This window comes from Scophthalmus maximus, chromosome 17, assembly GCF_022379125.1.
Source record: "Scophthalmus maximus strain ysfricsl-2021 chromosome 17, ASM2237912v1, whole genome shotgun sequence".
NCBI lineage: Eukaryota > Metazoa > Chordata > Actinopteri > Pleuronectiformes > Scophthalmidae > Scophthalmus > Scophthalmus maximus.
This window is the reverse complement of record NC_061531.1, coordinates 1,073,642-1,091,497: the sequence shown is the minus strand read 5'-3', so window position 1 is coordinate 1,091,497 and position 17,856 is coordinate 1,073,642. Positions and strand designations below refer to the sequence as shown.

Here is a 17,856-nt window from a genome sequence, read left to right as displayed (position 1 = left end):
CAAACTCTGACATGCTACATGCTACATGCTACATGCCGACCACTACCCCGACCTCCACACCTTTACCTTCCACTTGGCTAAATAGAGGAGGCAGCCTATGTCCGCAGCCAGGAACATGGCACCTGATAACAATCTAAGAATGTAGCTGACATGTTTGTTCATTGGTATGCTAGCGTTTGTTGTGGTTCTTTTTTCTATTTTTTTTTTCCTTCATTATTTTGAGTTATCACCCTCTGTTAAGGGGGAAGGCAACTCAGCTGCAGAAAGCATCTACCGTATTCCCCGCTCTTACAACCAATGGCATTGCAATCTTTTGCATACTAAGTAGGCTACCATGTTATTGACCCGGAACGCGGCCACAGCCAGAGATAATATTGCACAGAATGCCATCAATGTGTTTTTCACGACTCTGAGGTATGACTGACTAGCAGTATGATTTTTGACTCAAATTCACCTCAGTCTGTCTCTTCGGCTTTGTCCTGCTGGATGTCTACGTCAGCTACAAGACCCCATTCTGTCATTTCACCGTGGGTAAACTACAGAGCAGCACAGGGAAGATTACCCTACCTTCATCCAATTGGAATAGCCTTGATTCAAATAAACAGGTCAGGCTGGCCGGGTTTGGATACAAGTGGGTGGTTTAGGGTATTCCACTAACTGAAGCTACGGCACCTTAAATTGTATGTGTGACGTTAAATTAGACCATACAGCAGAGCACAGTGCTGCAGACTGCTCTCTACAGACCAACTCAGCACATTGGCTCTGCACTGGAGAGAGAGAGCGAGAGAAGAGAGGGAGAGGGAGAGAGAGAGGGAGAGGACAAGCAGTGGGGAAAGAAATGGGGAGAATATCGCGTGTGAGAGAGGAGGAGAGAGAGGAAATGGGAGAGCACTAATGATCTGATGGTCTGCAGTCTTTTTCTCCCCATTTTGTGAAGCTCAGCAATACTCGTTCTGCTCCTGGCCTCCCCCCTCTCTCCTGCTGGTGGAGAGACTATCTCAGAAACAGAGAGCACGAGAGAGAGAGAGAGAGAGAGAGAGAGAGAGAGAGAGAGAGAGAGAGAGAGAATGGGCGGTGGGCGTGAAACACTCTATCATATCCCTCCTTCTCCGCTCTAATTGAGCCAAGTGTATTAGTAGATTGAAAGACAGTGGGGAGGGAGGGAGTGATGCAGCAGAGAGAGAGAGAGAGAGAGAGAGAGAGAGAGAGAGAGAGGGCAGATGAGAGCTTTAGTAAAGGAGACTCATTTTAATTCATGACACCATTCCACATCTTAAATACAGTGTTGAGACACTGCCACAAGTATTTCAGTTCTTTTGAGATCTTTCATGTGTCTGCTTATGTAGCCCGGCTGCACTTCATTTAATGTATGTGAGGGAGGATTTATCACTTGCAACATTTTAGGCTGCTCACACATAATCACATCAATAATTTAAGTCTCAGAAAGGAACCTTTTTATACGTTTTGAGGTTAGCATGTCTTCACGCATATTAAAAATGTATTCATCCATCATCTGCTGTAGAATTCTGCTGTTAATGTAGCAAAAGCATTTTAGCATCCAATCTAGTTTCCGCAAAGCGCTGTAATTTAAAACTCTCTTCGAGATGATCGTAGATTGCCGAACATATCCTGCCCTCTCGTAGGAGGCCATGACATGGAAGGATAACAGCCTCTCAGGTCTGAGAGTATTTCTAGCTGGAAAGTTCATCAAAGGTCTACAAAGACACACAAAGATCACTACAACGAATGCATAGCAACCACAGAGAGACACAAACTACCAAAGATGCGTAAAGCAAACCACAAAGACAAACACACAAAGCACACAGAGACGTATGTTTAATCAGTGGATGAGTAAAAAGGTTTAATGAAAAGACAACACTATATCTAAGGTTCGATTAGGTTAAGGGTAAGATCAGAGTTTGGATCCAAATTTTCTAAGTTACATAGTTGTAATGATAAACAGGGTTAAAGCTGTGGGAAGACTGTGGTCAACAATAATAATAAAAAAGAAGAAGCTTGCAGTTCGACAGCTGCTAAAATTGAAGCCAAAACACCTCAACGGCCCCCTGGTGACTGGCAACAGCATAGAACATAAATCCCGCCTCCTTAAGACCATGAAGAGGTTTTTTCATTTTAACTAGTTTTTGATCACACTTGTTTGTTCAAGTGTTTATTTGTCTGTTAAGCGTCATCATATGAGTCCTCCAACTCATACGACTAACGATGTCACCTCAATACCACGGCTCCACCCAGTGATCACCAGCTCAAGATGGCGACATCCGTATCCAAGATATTTTGGACTTTTAATTTGACAGCAGTATGGACTGGAGATACCTTGACCATCTTATATATACAGAATAGTGATGCACCAATATCACTTTTTTTCAGAGCAAGCCTGAGAGTGTTAGCATCAGTATAGAATACTATATAACGTAAAGTAAATGTTTAATTGTATGTTGAATTAGTACTCAAATGTAGAGTAAGCGATTCTGGAGAAAGATTGCTGACATTTGAACTTAACAGACACATAGACCCCTCCCCTCAGTGCTCCTTAAAGGCTCCAACTCCCCCCCCCCCACAAATTCATGGATGCATATCTGTGCACTCAAAACATCCATAAAGATTTGACTGTCCTCGCAGGCAGCCCTGGCCATAGTTTCAGCTGTAGGTGTACACGTTGGGGTCATGCAGTTCTCAGCAGGCAGGGAGACTGCAGTCTTACCTGTCACTCAAGCTCTGTTGCGCATGAGAGCTAACTGCACCCCTAACCCCCCCCCCCCCCCCCCCCACCACCACCACCACCACCACCACGGATTCTGTGGGAAACACTGCTTGGTAATGCTTAAATTGGCACTATGTGTAGCATGTGCTAGATTTACCGTCTCCTGCTCCCACTGCCCCCGTTCTCCCATCTCTCCCCTTCTTCTAATTCATCTTTCCCTTGTCCTGCTTGTGCAGCATTCATGCCTCGGTTGCTGATTGGCTGCTGTGTGCCTCTGTCCAAGCAGCTTGGTCTGTTTCCCCCCTTTACGGAGCGAGGTTGAAAAAATGTGTATGATTTTTTTTTTCAGCACACACACAGGATTGTGATGAAATATTCACATAATTTGACGAATCGAATTTGAATCATTTAAGAGAGACATCAGCTTCAAGCATCAGCTGAATTAAACCTTTCAGATAAACGTTATTTTAAAAGATAACGTTGTGAGAAAAAAGAAATTTCGTTGTGTGACGAATGTGTTCTGTCAGGAAACTTTAGTTACGTCTTGTGACGGTCAAACCTGACTTGTTACTATACTAAAAAATCTCTGACATGGCAGCCTGGCATTACCAAATGTACATGAGTAGCGTGCCTATTAATCCTTAAGTTATTTTGCATATCAACACAATGCATTTCTTTGGTTTTGATGTCTTTTCACGCTTAGTGATTTTTACCCGTAACACTTCCCCTAATGAAATTGTCTGCCTTACCAGGGGCCGGTTCACCGGCTCAACGGCCATAAAGTTTTTACTGGCTCTATCAGTCTCTTTGGCCAAACCAGATGCTTCGGTAGAATTCCTTCCAAGCACTCCAATGTTGCCGCCATTTTATTTCCACCACACTTTCCTTTTCAGCGCACAGACACAGAAACATAATAGTGAACCAAGACAAGATATTCTCTGAATTTGACAAGCAGACAAACCTCTATTCACTTTAAATCACTTGCGCCGCGTCCATCGTGAATGCACCATTAGGGACTCGTCGAGCAGCGATGCTAGTGGCTAAGGCGGCCCTCTGCCCCCTTGTAGATAGTAAAAATGGCTATGACCCATCTGCAGTTTGGAGTGGTCCTTATTGATTACAATCCATTTAAATGCATTCAAAGGTGGTTTCCAAGATTGGCCTTATTCACTTCAAGAACTATGTTGCTGGGTTGGTGGCCACTCTTCAGGGTTGCTCTTTGCGAGGATTTCCTGCTTTCCGGGTGTCCTATAGTTTTAATGAGTTTGCATCATCAGTAAAGGCTTGTGTATTTATCATGTCTTTTAAGAGGATATGCTCTAGCCTCTGACACCAGACCATACTGGGTTAGCTAAGGTGGTTACGGTCATTACGTTTATTGAGATATTTACACCGCTGTGTGTCTGGGGTCCCAAGGCTCTTACGCACTTTGCCTGCTTACTAATCCTGTCCTGGGACACCTTCTTTTGTGTACCGTAAGCATGTGTTGTTAGTTGTGTTTTTCCAACTTTGTGTCTGAACCTTGTGTTTGTCACTTTCCTGTTTCACCGCGATAATGCCCCGGTGCACTTAATTGGAACTCGCTTAGCTTGACCTCAACCCTATCGGACACCGTTGGGATGAACTGGAACACTCCCTGCAAGCCAGGCCTCCAAAACCCACGCTGGACCTCACTCGTCCCTGTAGCCATGCAGGTGCAAACCGACGGCTGTTAGAGCTGCGCACAGATGCTCATGGGTTGGCTCAGCAGTCCTTGCCAGGTAGTCTTGAGCAGTTGCAGTGAGAAACCAGAACCACTTACTTTTCTATCACATCATTTCTCTCTGGCTCTCAGTTCAATCAATCGAATTTGCATAAGTCGTGTGTTTAGCTCAGACGGCAGCTTTTGACTTGGGTAGCATCAAATGATCCACTAATACGAATTCAGTCAGTCAATCAGACAGTCAGTCATTCAGGCAGTCAGTCATTGGACAAATATATTGATTCATAAAATCCGCATCCCACGTATTCTCTCTCTCTCCCTCTCTCCCTCTCTCTCTCCCTCTCTCTCTCTCTCTCTCTCTCTCACACACACACACACAGAGAGACTCCTCCTCCCTCTGCTCCCCTCTCCTCCTCTCAGTTGGCCCTGTGACTCCTGGTCGGGCCGGTATAACAGTAGGCTGCAGAGCGGGGACAGGTGTTGGATGGAGAGGCGCAGCATCAGCAGCAGCAGCAGCAGCAGCAGTCGGGCGCACCGACCGAAGCATGCTCCATTGCAGCCATGACTTGCTCGGCGTCAGATAGCGAGAAGATCGTCATCAACTGCGGCGGGATCCGACACGAGACCTACCGGAGCACCCTGAAGACGCTGCCGGGGACGCGCTTGTCCTGGCTGACCGAGCCCGACGCCTACAGCAACTTTGACTACGACCCCAAGTCCGACGAGTTCTTCTTCGACCGCCACCCGGCCACCTTCGCCTTCATCCTCAATTACTACCGCACCGGCAAGCTCCACTGCCCCAACGATGTGTGCGGGCCGCTCTTCGAGGAGGAGCTCGCCTTCTGGGGCATCGACGAGACGGACGTGGAGGCGTGCTGCTGGATGAACTACCGGCAGCACCGCGACGCAGAGGAAGCCCTGGACAGCTTCGAGCAGCCCGAGCCGGACGCGCCCGACGACGACCCGGCGCTGACCGGCGGGGCGGACGGGGACCTGAAGCGGCTGTGCATGCAGGAGGACGGGCGCAGTAAGACGAACTGGTCGGTGTGGCAGCCCTTTATGTGGGCTCTGTTCGAGGACCCGTACTCCTCCAAATACGCCCGGGTGAGTGGCCAGGCAGCTGTCCGCTCTTCCTCTCTGTTCTTTCGTTCGTGTTGCTCATGCGGGCACATCCCACATCCACGCTTGGCACTGTTTTGGCCACTGCGCATTGTTGCGCATAGAGTCGTTCCGCGAGCCGCTCTGGAGCCGAGACAGGTTGTCGACTTCACTGCAGTTTAAACAAAAAAACAAAAAAACAAGAATAATATCTCCTCCTCCGCTGCTCATCACTTGGTCCCTCTCCTCCCTTTCCCTCTTTGAGCTCTCCCTCTGATCTCATCGTGTGAAAATTTGGCCACTAGTGCTGCCTATTCGTCAGCATGCATCAGTTCGTTCTGCCTCGCACTGCAGCGTCTACATGTGTGTGATAATCCCCCCCATTAAAACACTGAACAGTCTTCACATCCCCCTAATGTGGGACCCAGTACTCTGCAGTAATGGTGCCACGGTCCAGCGATCTGCTCAAACACCAAGTCAGTGAAGGTGAAAATCCAAAGGGCTGCAGGTGATCCTGCGTCCATTCACTTGCATTCTCTCTTTCTGAAATATTAATGAAATAATATCCTGTAAGCTGCTGCAACCTCACACTCTACCCAAAAACACATGTGTGTGTTCGCCTTGTGTAGTTTAGGGACATCATGTGTACGTGTGTTTGTACTGTGTGTGTGTGTGTGGGGTGACACACGAAGCAAACATCGCTGTGTATTGTAAATCACTGCTCTTCCTTCAGCATCCATCAGAAGTGGTTGTTTCAGTCAGCTGGGGAAGTCTACATCCTTCCAGATCCCAAAGGAGCACAACACTGAGCTCGACATTGTTGGCCCCTATGTTGAGTCAAACGCGCCGCTGCTCTGGCTTGAAATATTCTGCGCTTCTTTATGACGCATAAGTAACACAGTATTCTTATTATTGTTATCTATTACTCCAAAAAAAGAGAATAAATAGAGGTCACTGTGCTCTCATCGCAACGAGCATGTTAGCAGAATCTTGTTTTCAGAAAGTTATTCTGAGGACTGCCCAGATCCAATGTAGCTGAAGCAGTGCACAGCTCTCATCACTCAGAAACAAACGTCACAAATTACATACAAATAAAGCAAATAGTGTGTGTGCCCTTCGTGTGGCAAAGTGCAAGGAAAGGTGGTTGGTTAATGGGCATGGTCACATTGGAGTTTGTGTGTCTTGGTAATCCAGATGTTTCCCTCCATTTCTATCCGGCTCCTCTTGTTTGAAACATTCCCTGTGTGGGGACAAGGTGCGCACAGTTGTACAGTAGCTTGGCAATGTAGCATGGGATGACGCAGGGGTTTCACAGGAGGTCGAGGGGACAGAGACACGTTGACACAGTGACATCGCCGTCTCGTCAGGAGGTCGTGGATTAGCACCGTCAGGCTCACACAAGCTGGACAACAGCGTGAAAATCTGCCTCGGGGCCTCCCGGACCCGAGGCCACATCTGGCCTTGTAGGTGCACAGTTGTTTGGCACTGATTTTCAAATCTTCTCTACCAAACCAGTATTTTGTTCTAAGCTACCCTGACAACATTACGTTTATACTTAGCAGGGGAACCGCCAACCATAGTTGGAGGGTGGTTTCATTGATGGTATTGTTCGCTGTTGCTCAAAGAATTAACACAAATTCATCTTTGATCTTTAATTTTCCAGCTGCTGATCCAGGCTCCCTCCAGTTTCCCACTTTTCGCCTTATGCTCTCAATCTTTATCCTTCTTATAATTGACCATCTTTCCAGGAAGACATTGCTTGTCTTTTTACACGTGACCAAAGCTTTCTTTCTTCTCTCCTTACCCCTCCTCACTTTCATCCCTCGCCTTTCCCTGTACGCTCAGTCCTCCACCTCTCACCCGCGTCTCCTTCGGCCTTCCTCTGCTTAATTGTCTTTTTAAAAAAATGGCCATTTGCAGAGCCAGAAGCCGGTGCTGACCTGGATCATTGTGTGTTGAGGTGTATTTTCTGTGTACTTTGCTGTACGCACAGAGACAGAATATTGACTCAGTCACTCTATGCGACTTAGGATGGACGCGCATGCACACACACACATGCACACGTACACACACACAGTCATATATGTGCGCTGTATTGCGTATTCATATGCGGACACACGCGATTTGGATCCATGGAAAGATTTTTGAAAAGGATATCTGTCTATACTGATGTGCTTTTAAAATTTTCTTCCTCATTAAAATGATCATTATTAGATAGAAACAGACACTGAATTTGTGTCAAGCACTCAAGAGGAGATGATGTTTCTGCTTCTGCATAAGAATCCATGACAAGTACATTACCACTTGCCTTTAGCTGGACTTATTCTTTTCGACACATTTATGGGGGTATTGCAGAGGAGCTCACACACACACACACACACACACACACCCCTCCGAAATGTCAACAGTATGATTCAAGCAAATTGATCCATCGAATTTAACTCATGCAGGTCCTCAGCGGAGAAGAAAACTTGCATAAATACTACATACAAATAAAAAGCAGTTGATGTGTGAATGGCCCTTGTGCACATATGCCCGTGCGCTGCCCAGAGGAGCAGAACTCTAGCTATGATCCGCACAGCCCCAATTTTTTCTGGTCCAGAGTCCTCTGTCATGAGTCAGAACAAAACAAGGTGAATGGACTGAATTTATATCGCACTTTTCAGGTATTATCGCTCACCCTGCGCGCTTTTTGCGAGTCACATTCACCCATTCACTTGCACATTCATACAGTGCTGCTATACACGGGGCTATTTCGCAGATACACTGTCGGCACCACTGTCAGGGCCACCTTTGAGTAAAATGTCTTGCCCAAGGACAGACTAGAGGAGCTGGGGTGATCAAACCATCAACCTTCTGGTCCGTGGAAGGCAGCTGTGACAAACACGCAAACAGTTTTGTCTTTGGGTGTTGTACTGCTGTAGGTAGCTACAGCTTGCAGAGGTTCTCAGGGAAGCTGACAGCTGGTGATGCCCTTTGAACCTGGCTGTACTGAGATACAGATTCCCTCTGGTCCACTGCCAATGTGCATTTGAAGTAGCACATCTTGAAGCAGACTGCACCTCAGAGGAAGATGAGGTACATGTTCCTCTGAGCACTTCCATTCTCTTACTTGGGTTGGGTGCCGTTCACATTTTGACTGATACCATACCAGTACCTGGAATTCTATTTCCTGGAATAAGTTGAAAAAAAGGCCAGTTATCTCTAAAACCACCCTATTACCTGAAGATGTAGATAGAGTTGTCGATGCCTCACTTAATGTGAGGGTTCATCTGGCTACAGGTGTGCCAACGTTAGCCGTGGCTGCTGTGGGTTTTTTTTTTCCAGGCTCAAACGTGGCACGCTGATCAGCTTTTGGACGTGTTTTGTGTTTGAGCAGGTGTTTCCTCAGGTGAGATGTGTTGTCCTGTCCAGCTTTGCATTTCGCATCACAAACATTGCAGCGATCGTAGTCTGCCTTACCTATTGAAGAACTGTTACACGCTCAACAAGATGCCCTCTCAGGTACCACAATTTGGCACCATTTGATTTACCGTGAATCGGTACTCAGCAGTTCCGATGTCATTCGGTTGGTACCCCGGCCAGCAGGTGTTTGTTGCAAACTGTTTGACTCGTCATTTAGAGGTGGAGTAACAAATGGCAACTAGGGATGCTGGCAGTTTCCACAAGGTCCCTGAGGCATGTCATTTCCTCCCAAGGGGTGATGTGGTTAAACACGTTTAAGCTTTCTGTTTCATACCAAACGGCTATAAATGGATAGGAGACAAAAGTTCTCACAGCAGATGCGAATCTGCAGTATTCACCGCACTGTTCTTTGCTGCCGTTGCATTTAACCTCTAAGGATGGATGTTCTTTGACCAATAAAAATAATCTGGTCTTGCCTCATGCAGCTTTTTCATGCAGAAAAGTTGACGGCTCAGAAAATTAAATGGCTTCCAAACAAGCGATCGAAGAACAACCCCTCCTCCAAAAGAAAGACAAATTGAATGCCGGGGTGGTGGTGGGACAGTATGAGTATGACAGCTAAGGTGACTTTGAAAATGTTGCACTCAATAGTTTCAGTGCCAACACGGTGACATAAAGATAGGTTGGAGGGGAAGGACAGAGGCGGCCGGTGCAGCAGCAGCAGCAGTGGTCAGGTAGGATGAGGTCGGGTGGAACAGCTCAGTCTGAGCGCCGTGGCGATTGTCGCCGCCAAATGTCTCGGACAAAGAAAAAGAAAATGCTGCGTAGATGAGGAAGGCAACGGAAGATGCAGGACTGGAGTGTAGAAGTATTTGCAAGGGAAGCAAGTTTTTCCGTTTCTTTCTTTTTTCCTCATGTCATCTGGTCCTCTACACTACAGTGTGTACAGTCCCCACCCCCCCCCCCCCCCCCCCCCCCCCCCCCCCCCCCCCCGCCTGGTCCTTCTCTCCCTGTCGTCACTACTGACAGCTCGTGCTGCTTTATTACCACGATTTCAGAGCTGAGTGCTGGATTGCTTATTATCGCTATTCAGACCCCTCGACAGCCTCCCCCCGCCCCCCCCCCCCCCCCCGCCGACCCCCCCCCCACCCCCACCCCTACTCTCTGCTTGTGCTATAGCGTAACACTGCAGTCCCTGTAGTAGCTGACTGCGCTCTAGTCTGCTGCAGAGAAGGAGGGATAGAGACAGAGAGAGAGGGGAGGGGGTGACAGGATGGCGCTGTTGGTTGGGGGGATAGTGTTGGGGAATGAATTCAGAGTATGAAGCGGTAGAAAAAGAAGAGGAAGAAGCAGAAGGAGAGCACCCCCTTGCTTTTTTTGTTCCCACTGCCCCTCTTTTTTTTTCTGCTGAGCTTGGCAGGCTGGGACGCTCGTATCCGTTTATCGATCGGGTCGTACGTCTCAGCTCGCCTCATTCAGGAGGACGTCTCAGCTCAATGGTGTTCCTTTGTAAGCAAAACCGTCCCACACGCACATCCCCCCACCCCCGTTCCCTTCACACAGCGGGGTGTAATGGTAATTCCCAGTCCCTCAAGGAGAGAAACAAATACCTACACAACGGCACATGCACACACACACACACACACACACACACGCACACACACGCACACACACACACACACACACACACACACACACAAACACACACACACACACACACACACACACACTGTTAAAGTCATTTCAACCACATTTTCAGAGGCTTGGTTGCACATGAGTATTGTAGTTGTTTTCAGCACTTCCATTGACGTATTATGCACTGTCCCACTCATTATTACTTAACGGAATGTAAAAAATAAGCAATGCACCACTGATTGGTCTGTATCAATCAATCAATGTGTCATTGTCAAGGCTGTTGCTAGCCGATGGCTCTGTCTTACTGAACCGAGTCAGTATACTAACGGTTAGTTGTCATGCTGAAGAGATAGTGAGTCTTTCCTAAAGAGATCCAGGAGGCGCACTCCTTTCTAGGGGTAGGCGATATAGCCTCAAAGTGATATCACAAAATTTCAAGGAAATTTGCATTAATGAGATTTATGACAATATAGGAAAAAATTTCGGAACCTTTTATTGGTTTTCGCAGGCAGCAGCATTTATTAGTACAAACAAAAAGGTATAACATAACTGCTTTATACTTTAATTGAACAATAACTAAAGTAACTAAACCTTGTAACAGTCTGCATAATATTAGCGCATAATAAAATTGACCTCAAATTCTAAGTACAAATGCAAATAATTAGCAGCATTCCAAACCAACCGTCAGTCAAAATAAAACTCTGCTTATAAAAATGAAGTACAAATCCTTTCAAAACTTAGATAACACAATCACAGTTGCACTGAGGCCACAAGAGACAAAAACACTGCAATGCTCCAAATCAATGTCGTGGTGCCTTAAATGTTTGTCCAGATTCGAGTTGCGACCCGATTTGCAGTCAAAGCAAAACTTCAGGGCTTGTTTGCTGTCGCTGCCCCGGCTGACGCGCTGCTCTCGCTATCAGACATCTTGGGTCGCTGTTGAGCTCATGTATGCTAGGGAACCAAAAATGTGTCATACTAATAGCATCGCTGTATCATTGACATCGCGATATGACCCTTTTTTATCACGCAAAAATGTATACCGGTATTAAAGTGGACGGTACAATATGGCACAGCCCTACTCCTTACCCCTTTCTTTGTAAAATACTAAAAAGGCAAATGCTTCATGGCATGGCGTCCAATGTGTTGAAAGATGCACTTGGTCAGTGTCCAAAGTCCTGAAATAATTGTCCTCCATCCTGATAAAAAAAATGCCTATGTAGCATGCATAAGGGCATGTGCACGTACACAAACATGTTGTACAAGTATGGTTGGGTTTTGAAAATATGATCACCTCAGTTAGATTATTAGCTGGGCTTCTTGGACATTGTCCTCATAGGTAGAGCTTTCCGTCATTCTTCGATTTAGCTTTAATTGGAAATCACAGCTGAGCTCATGTCTTTGCACTGAGGTTGTTCTCTGGGTCCTGTATTCTCAATGTAGTCCCTTCAAACCTGTATGTTTATGCCATTGACTCAGACAAAGATGTGTCTCCGGGGTTTATACCCTATACTGCAGCCAGCCACAAGGGGGCAAACCAGATGTTTTGGTCTTTGTGGCAAATTTTGGGAGCAATAATGTCATCCATCTTCATATATATACGCTTATGGTTAAACACCCCACACTTCCAAATAAAAAAAATACATTTATTGTAAGATGACACAGTTTGAGTCAGTTAGTAATATTGCACAAGGGTGTACACCTCAAAAAAAACCCCAGTCGTTGCTGAAGCAGCGTATTAAGATGTATGTGGTCGTTTCAAAGACCGCATACCTCTAGCGGTCGTTATGTACACAGTACAGAAGCCCGTGAAGTTTGTGTATTTGAATGGATTTCCTTACATCCTATAAAGTAATCATCCTGATTCTCTGCCGTGTCACCCTAACCCTAACCATCACCCTTACCTTTACGAGCTTGTCAACCGTGCGTTTAAAGCCCACGACGATCTGAGGCGAACAGTATTTGTGGCGTACCTTCTGTCACCGGTAGGAAACAGCCGATGTGGTCGTCTTTTTACCACAAACGACATGTTCCGTCGCATGAGTTGGAGGACTAAAAGTGATGGATAAATGGTAGAATTGTCCAACTTCTGCAGTCAACATATTCCCCCATCCAGCTTTGTTATGAGATGAGATCAATATTCTAATAATCATTTTCAAAAGGGAAAAGAGAACAGGCCTCTTAACCAAAATGTTGAACTATTCCTTTCAGAGCTAAGGTAGGGCAGGTGGTCAGTGGGTGGAAACTGGCCCCATTTGTTGACTGATCCACCCAGAACCAATGACTTTGCCAGTGTTATTTATAGAGCAGGTACATAGCTTCCAACCTTTAGTACGGAGTGTGGCACTACATCGCAACGTCACTGCAGCATGATAACCAGATAAAATCACACACGCACGCACGCACGCACGCACACGCTTTTGCTGATTTCAAAATCTCTCTCCTTACCTCATTCTCTTTTTAAAATCTTCAGCAGTGCTCCCCCCCCCCCCCCCCACCACCACACACACACGCACACTCTGGTGATTTTGTTGCGCTATAGGCATTATATCCACCAGGGTTCCCCTTCCCCCTCTGTGGATAATGCTGCGACAGAGCTTTCTTTCTCTATGTGTCACCCATTGCAGGAGAGAGAGAGAGAGTGAGAGAGAGAGAGAGAGAGAGAGAAGGTGAATGCAAGAGGAGAGAGAACAAAGAGAGAAAGGAGTAAAGGGGAGACTGTACTATATTTGATGACATGTCAAGAAATAAAGCATTTAACCTCTGAGTGATCTCCGCTGTCCTCTTGACTCGCAGGGGGTCAATAACAGTCATCGAACACATACCCACACACGCTCACCACACACACACACACACACACACACACAGGCTAAATGCAGAGACACACACATTGCGCAAAAATAGCTAATTGAGCATAGAAAATTTCATCGGCAGAAAAGCCCAAGCCTTGATGTACACAGTACTCACATATGCAGCAGATTACTGCAGAATGATCTGCTGTGACGTGCTGTGCAGTGTGTGTGTGTGTGTGTGTGTGTGTGTGTGTGAGAGAGAGATAGAGAGGGGGGGGGGGGGGATGCAGCTGATCCCCTTCTACCATACTGGCTGCATTTGAACACCCCGACCTCCTCACGGATTTAGAGACTGTGTTTTACTCTTTCAACTCCAAGGAAACCAAAAGGAGCTGCTCAAATTGCAACAAGAGCGCTTCCTGAAACCACCTCTCCAAACAGCTCAACATAAACACAATTAGCTCTCTCTAATGGACCATTCTGTCATCAATCTCCATCTGATCATTTTGTCAACAAATCCATTAAAAGTCCAAAACCATATTATAATTATATGACCCATATTGTGACTTCTCTACCCTTCAGTGACAACCACTTTTATAATGATAATATACAGGTACATTTCCAAAAATTTGAATAACGTGAAAAGGTTCAATATTTTTCGACAGATATTTAAGTAAGTGAAAATTGAATACATCCTAGACTCTTTACATGTAAACTCAAATATTTCAAGCATTTTTTATTACAGTAAAGTACACAGGTCCTGATAAAGACATGTCCAACTTCTTAGACATATTTTTTTCTCCTTAGCCCAGGTCAAATACCGACATTGTCTCAGGTTCAGCAGTGGCTTCATACTATGTATGCACCGCTCTGGCCTCAGTCCACTCCTTGTGAAGCTCTCCCAAGTTCATGAATCGGCTTTGCTTGACAATCTTCTCAAGGCTGCGGTCATCCCTGATGCTTGGTCACCTGTCCCTAGCACACTTTTCCCTCTCAGTCAACTTTCTGTGAATATGCCTCGATGCAGCACTCTGTTGACAGCCAGCCCTTTCAGCGATGACCTCCTGTGTCGATGATCGTCTCCTGGACAAATGTCAAGTCGGCAGTCTTCCCAATGATTGAGGTTGGGAAAAGTGGGAACGCTTCTGAATTCTGTGTGACTAGGCATGGAATAATGTCCGCATCAGTTCAACTACAACATTCACTCACTTTCATTTGTTGTGGCTGAGCAGGTTCCTAATGGTGTCTGACAGAACGGACCTGCCACCGACAACATGGCAGCTCTGTAACATCCAGCCTGGAGGTGTTGGAATTAGACCTCACAGGTATCAGCTCAAATGTTAAACGAAAATGTGAAGGAGATCACAGGTTTGAAGGTTTAGGTTGTGGTAAGGGTTAGAAAAAAATCCAAACCCTAAGTTAACTGTTTGACTTCAATCCATCCATCGTCTACCGCTTTATCCATTTAAGGGTCGCGGGGGGGCTGGAGTCAATCCCAGCTGACATTGGGCGAGAGGCGGGGTTCAACATGGACAGGTCGCTAGCCTATCACAGGGCCACATACAGAGACGGAACAACCATTTACTCTCACATTCACACTTACGGTCAATTTAGAGTCTTCAATGAACCTAACTCCATTCTGCATGTCTTTGGACTGTGGGAGGAAGCCAGAGAACCCTGAGAGAACCCACGCATACACGGGGAGAACATGCAAACTCCACACAGAAAGGCCCTGGTTGGTTTGAACCGGGATTCGAACCCAGAACCTTCTTGCTGTGAGGCGAAAGTGCTAACCACTACACCGTCGTGCAGCCCACTGTTTGACTTATTTACTCATAATTATTGGATCTTAAAGGGTCAGCAAGCTATTTTAATCCAATACACTTTTTGTTAAATTCAGTAAATATTTCCCTACGGTCCACTAGCTGTCGGTCCTCAAAAATGGTGCGGGACCTCACATCGCAACAATGCGCGTGCAGTTTGTGAATATCACTCCAGACGTCAGAAATTTCAAAGTAGCCTTCAGACTAATAAGTCTGTTAGTATCTCAAAAAGATGAACTGGTACATTACATTTTGTATCTTAACTTTCACTTGTGTCCAAATCTCGTCTTTCTATATCTCTACCTATGGTAGCTGTGTGTCCGTAAAGATGACCACTTGGTTAAGCCCAAAGGTTTGGCCCACAGTCAGATATCTCAACAACCGTCAGAAGAAAGCACTGGCCGTGGATACTGAGTTCTGTGTGGCGCTGTTCGGTGCTGGAGGATCCCGGGTGCAGTCCTGATGTGCGGTGTGCTCACAGTGCATGGATCCACTGAGCTGTCCACTGCCCAGAGAGCAAATGTGCAGCTATCAGAGCTGTCGTACGAAAAACTGAAATTCTGTTTGTTCCCTTGTGGCGCCCTCCGGTGCTGAAGTGGTCTAATGTGGGTCACTGGCACTAAGTAGTGACACTGAAATAGAAGCATAGCTGGAGGTGAAGAAGTGCTAAATGAACCTCAGGATACAATTGAGATTTTTTCGTCAGGGGGAGCATTGATATGATCTCTATTGACCAACAGGGGCCATACTGCTGCATAATCAGTATTTTACATAGATCTTGTACTTTTAATTAAGTAGCATTTTGAATGCAGTCCTGTAACAGAATCGGATTACAATACTTTGACGTTTTCGAGTACCTTTTCCACCGCAGTTTTTTTAAAATGTAGAATGATCTTGTTTTAGATGTTTATATGGAAATATACTGCGTATTAGAGATTTTAAGTTTAATGCAAATAGAAAAGGCACAGGGCACACGGACACACGGAGACACACACACACTCATCATTCAACATTAAACTAAATACAGATATGGTACATGTCTTGTGATGAGCTGTGAGAGACTCCTTTGTAGGCAGGCGGATCTGCAACCACAGCTCCGGCAGCTAAAAAAAGATTTGTCATCCCAAATTTCATGTAGCAGGCAAAGCAGTGCTCTATCAACTCACACGTAAACACGCTGCGGTCAGTGTGACCTTATTTATTCATGACAAACATGACATTCGAAGAGCCTTCTCAGGGAAGGTATTGACCCGAGGAAACCTTTCATTGTCGTTTGACCATCGGTATTGCTTTAACACTCACTACAACGCCTCGGGCCACAATACAGAAATACAATCCAGAGAGAGGGCACTTCCCCCTCCGATCCATAGTCTCTCTGGGTGCCATTAAAAAGATTATAGACACTATGTTAATGTTAAATGATGGATTGAGACAGTTGGCATTGACTTCTGGAAAGACACAGGCAACTTATTTCTGTGAGAATCACATCCTTTCTTCTTTTTTTTAATATTCAGATATAAAGTTGTTCAAATATTCTTATTGTGTGCCACAAAATGCTGTGTGAGCTGAGGTTGAAGGAAGGATATATTTAGTAGGGGAGAAAGGGAACCTCTAATGGGTTTTTTGGCTACTTGAGGAGGAGGATGCAGAAGGAATGTGTGAGTATGTCTCTGTTTGGTGCATTCAAGGCTCTGGCGTAATTGTAGGATTTTCCAAATAATTCCTCCTTAGGCGCACTTGGGAAGCCTGGGAGCAGACGTACAACTCGAGCTTTCACACTGGCTACATGAGTGTAGAGCCTTGAATGCACCAAACAGAGACATACTCACACATTCCCTCTGCATCCTCCTCCTCAAGTAGCCCAAAAAACCATTAGAGGTTCCCTTTCTCCCCTACTAAATATAGCCTTCCTTCACCCTGTCATTTTAACACGCACACGCACACGCACACACACACACACACACACACATGCACGCAACCGCACACACACGCACACACACACACACACACACACAGCGTATCCCCCCAGTGGGGTGGAGGTGTTACAGCACCTCTGGAGCACGCTCATAGAAACGAGCCACTGGTGCAGTCTCACGCACACACACACACACACACACACACACACACACACACACACACACACACACACACACACACACACACACACACACACACACATACCTTGGCTCTGTCCATGAGAGATGTAGCAAACAGGAGCTGCCAAGGCCTCCAGGTTTTCAGAGCCACTTCAAAGAGAATAGTTTATGTTTTTAGAGAATATATATATGTATATACATTTATATATGATGAATTTAATAAAAAAAAAAATTGGTTTTCATCTCTTCAAAAATCATAATCATAGTAAAAAATGACAGAGCAAAATTAAACCAAAGAATGTTACACCTAAAGCTGCAATTTTTAAATTTTTATTACATTAACAATGGATAAACTGACTGTGTGTAATTTGAGTTTGGTTGCTTTTGCTTCTAATGACAAAATCTACAGATCGATCACCAGCTCCCCTCCCCATGAACTCTGCTGCCCTGGGTTCGGCAGCTGTATTCAAAGATGGAACTTAATTGTTCTCAGTAAAGCAGTGGTACAGTTACCTCTTAAACAAAGTCAACATTAGTTATACTGCTGTCCATCCCACCTGTTCGACCTACATAAGACGAGTCT

The 17,856-nt window shown here is 45.7% G+C and overlaps 1 protein-coding gene across 2 annotated transcripts in view; it reads left to right on the top strand.

Moving 5' to 3' along the window:
* Positions 1–4,813: 4,813 nt before the first annotated feature.
* LOC118288991 (potassium voltage-gated channel subfamily C member 1-like) overlaps positions 4,814–17,856 on the top strand; it is an 81,937-nt gene continuing 68,894 nt past the window's right edge. The window contains exon 1 of one of the 2 annotated variants that reach the window (XM_035615613.2): positions 4,814–5,528. In XM_035615613.2, coding sequence (XP_035471506.1) covers positions 4,986–5,528 — 543 coding nt within the window. In that variant the 5' untranslated portion in view covers positions 4,814–4,985. The remainder of the gene's footprint in view (positions 5,529–17,856) is intronic. The other variant, XM_035615615.2, reaches the window with a different exon arrangement.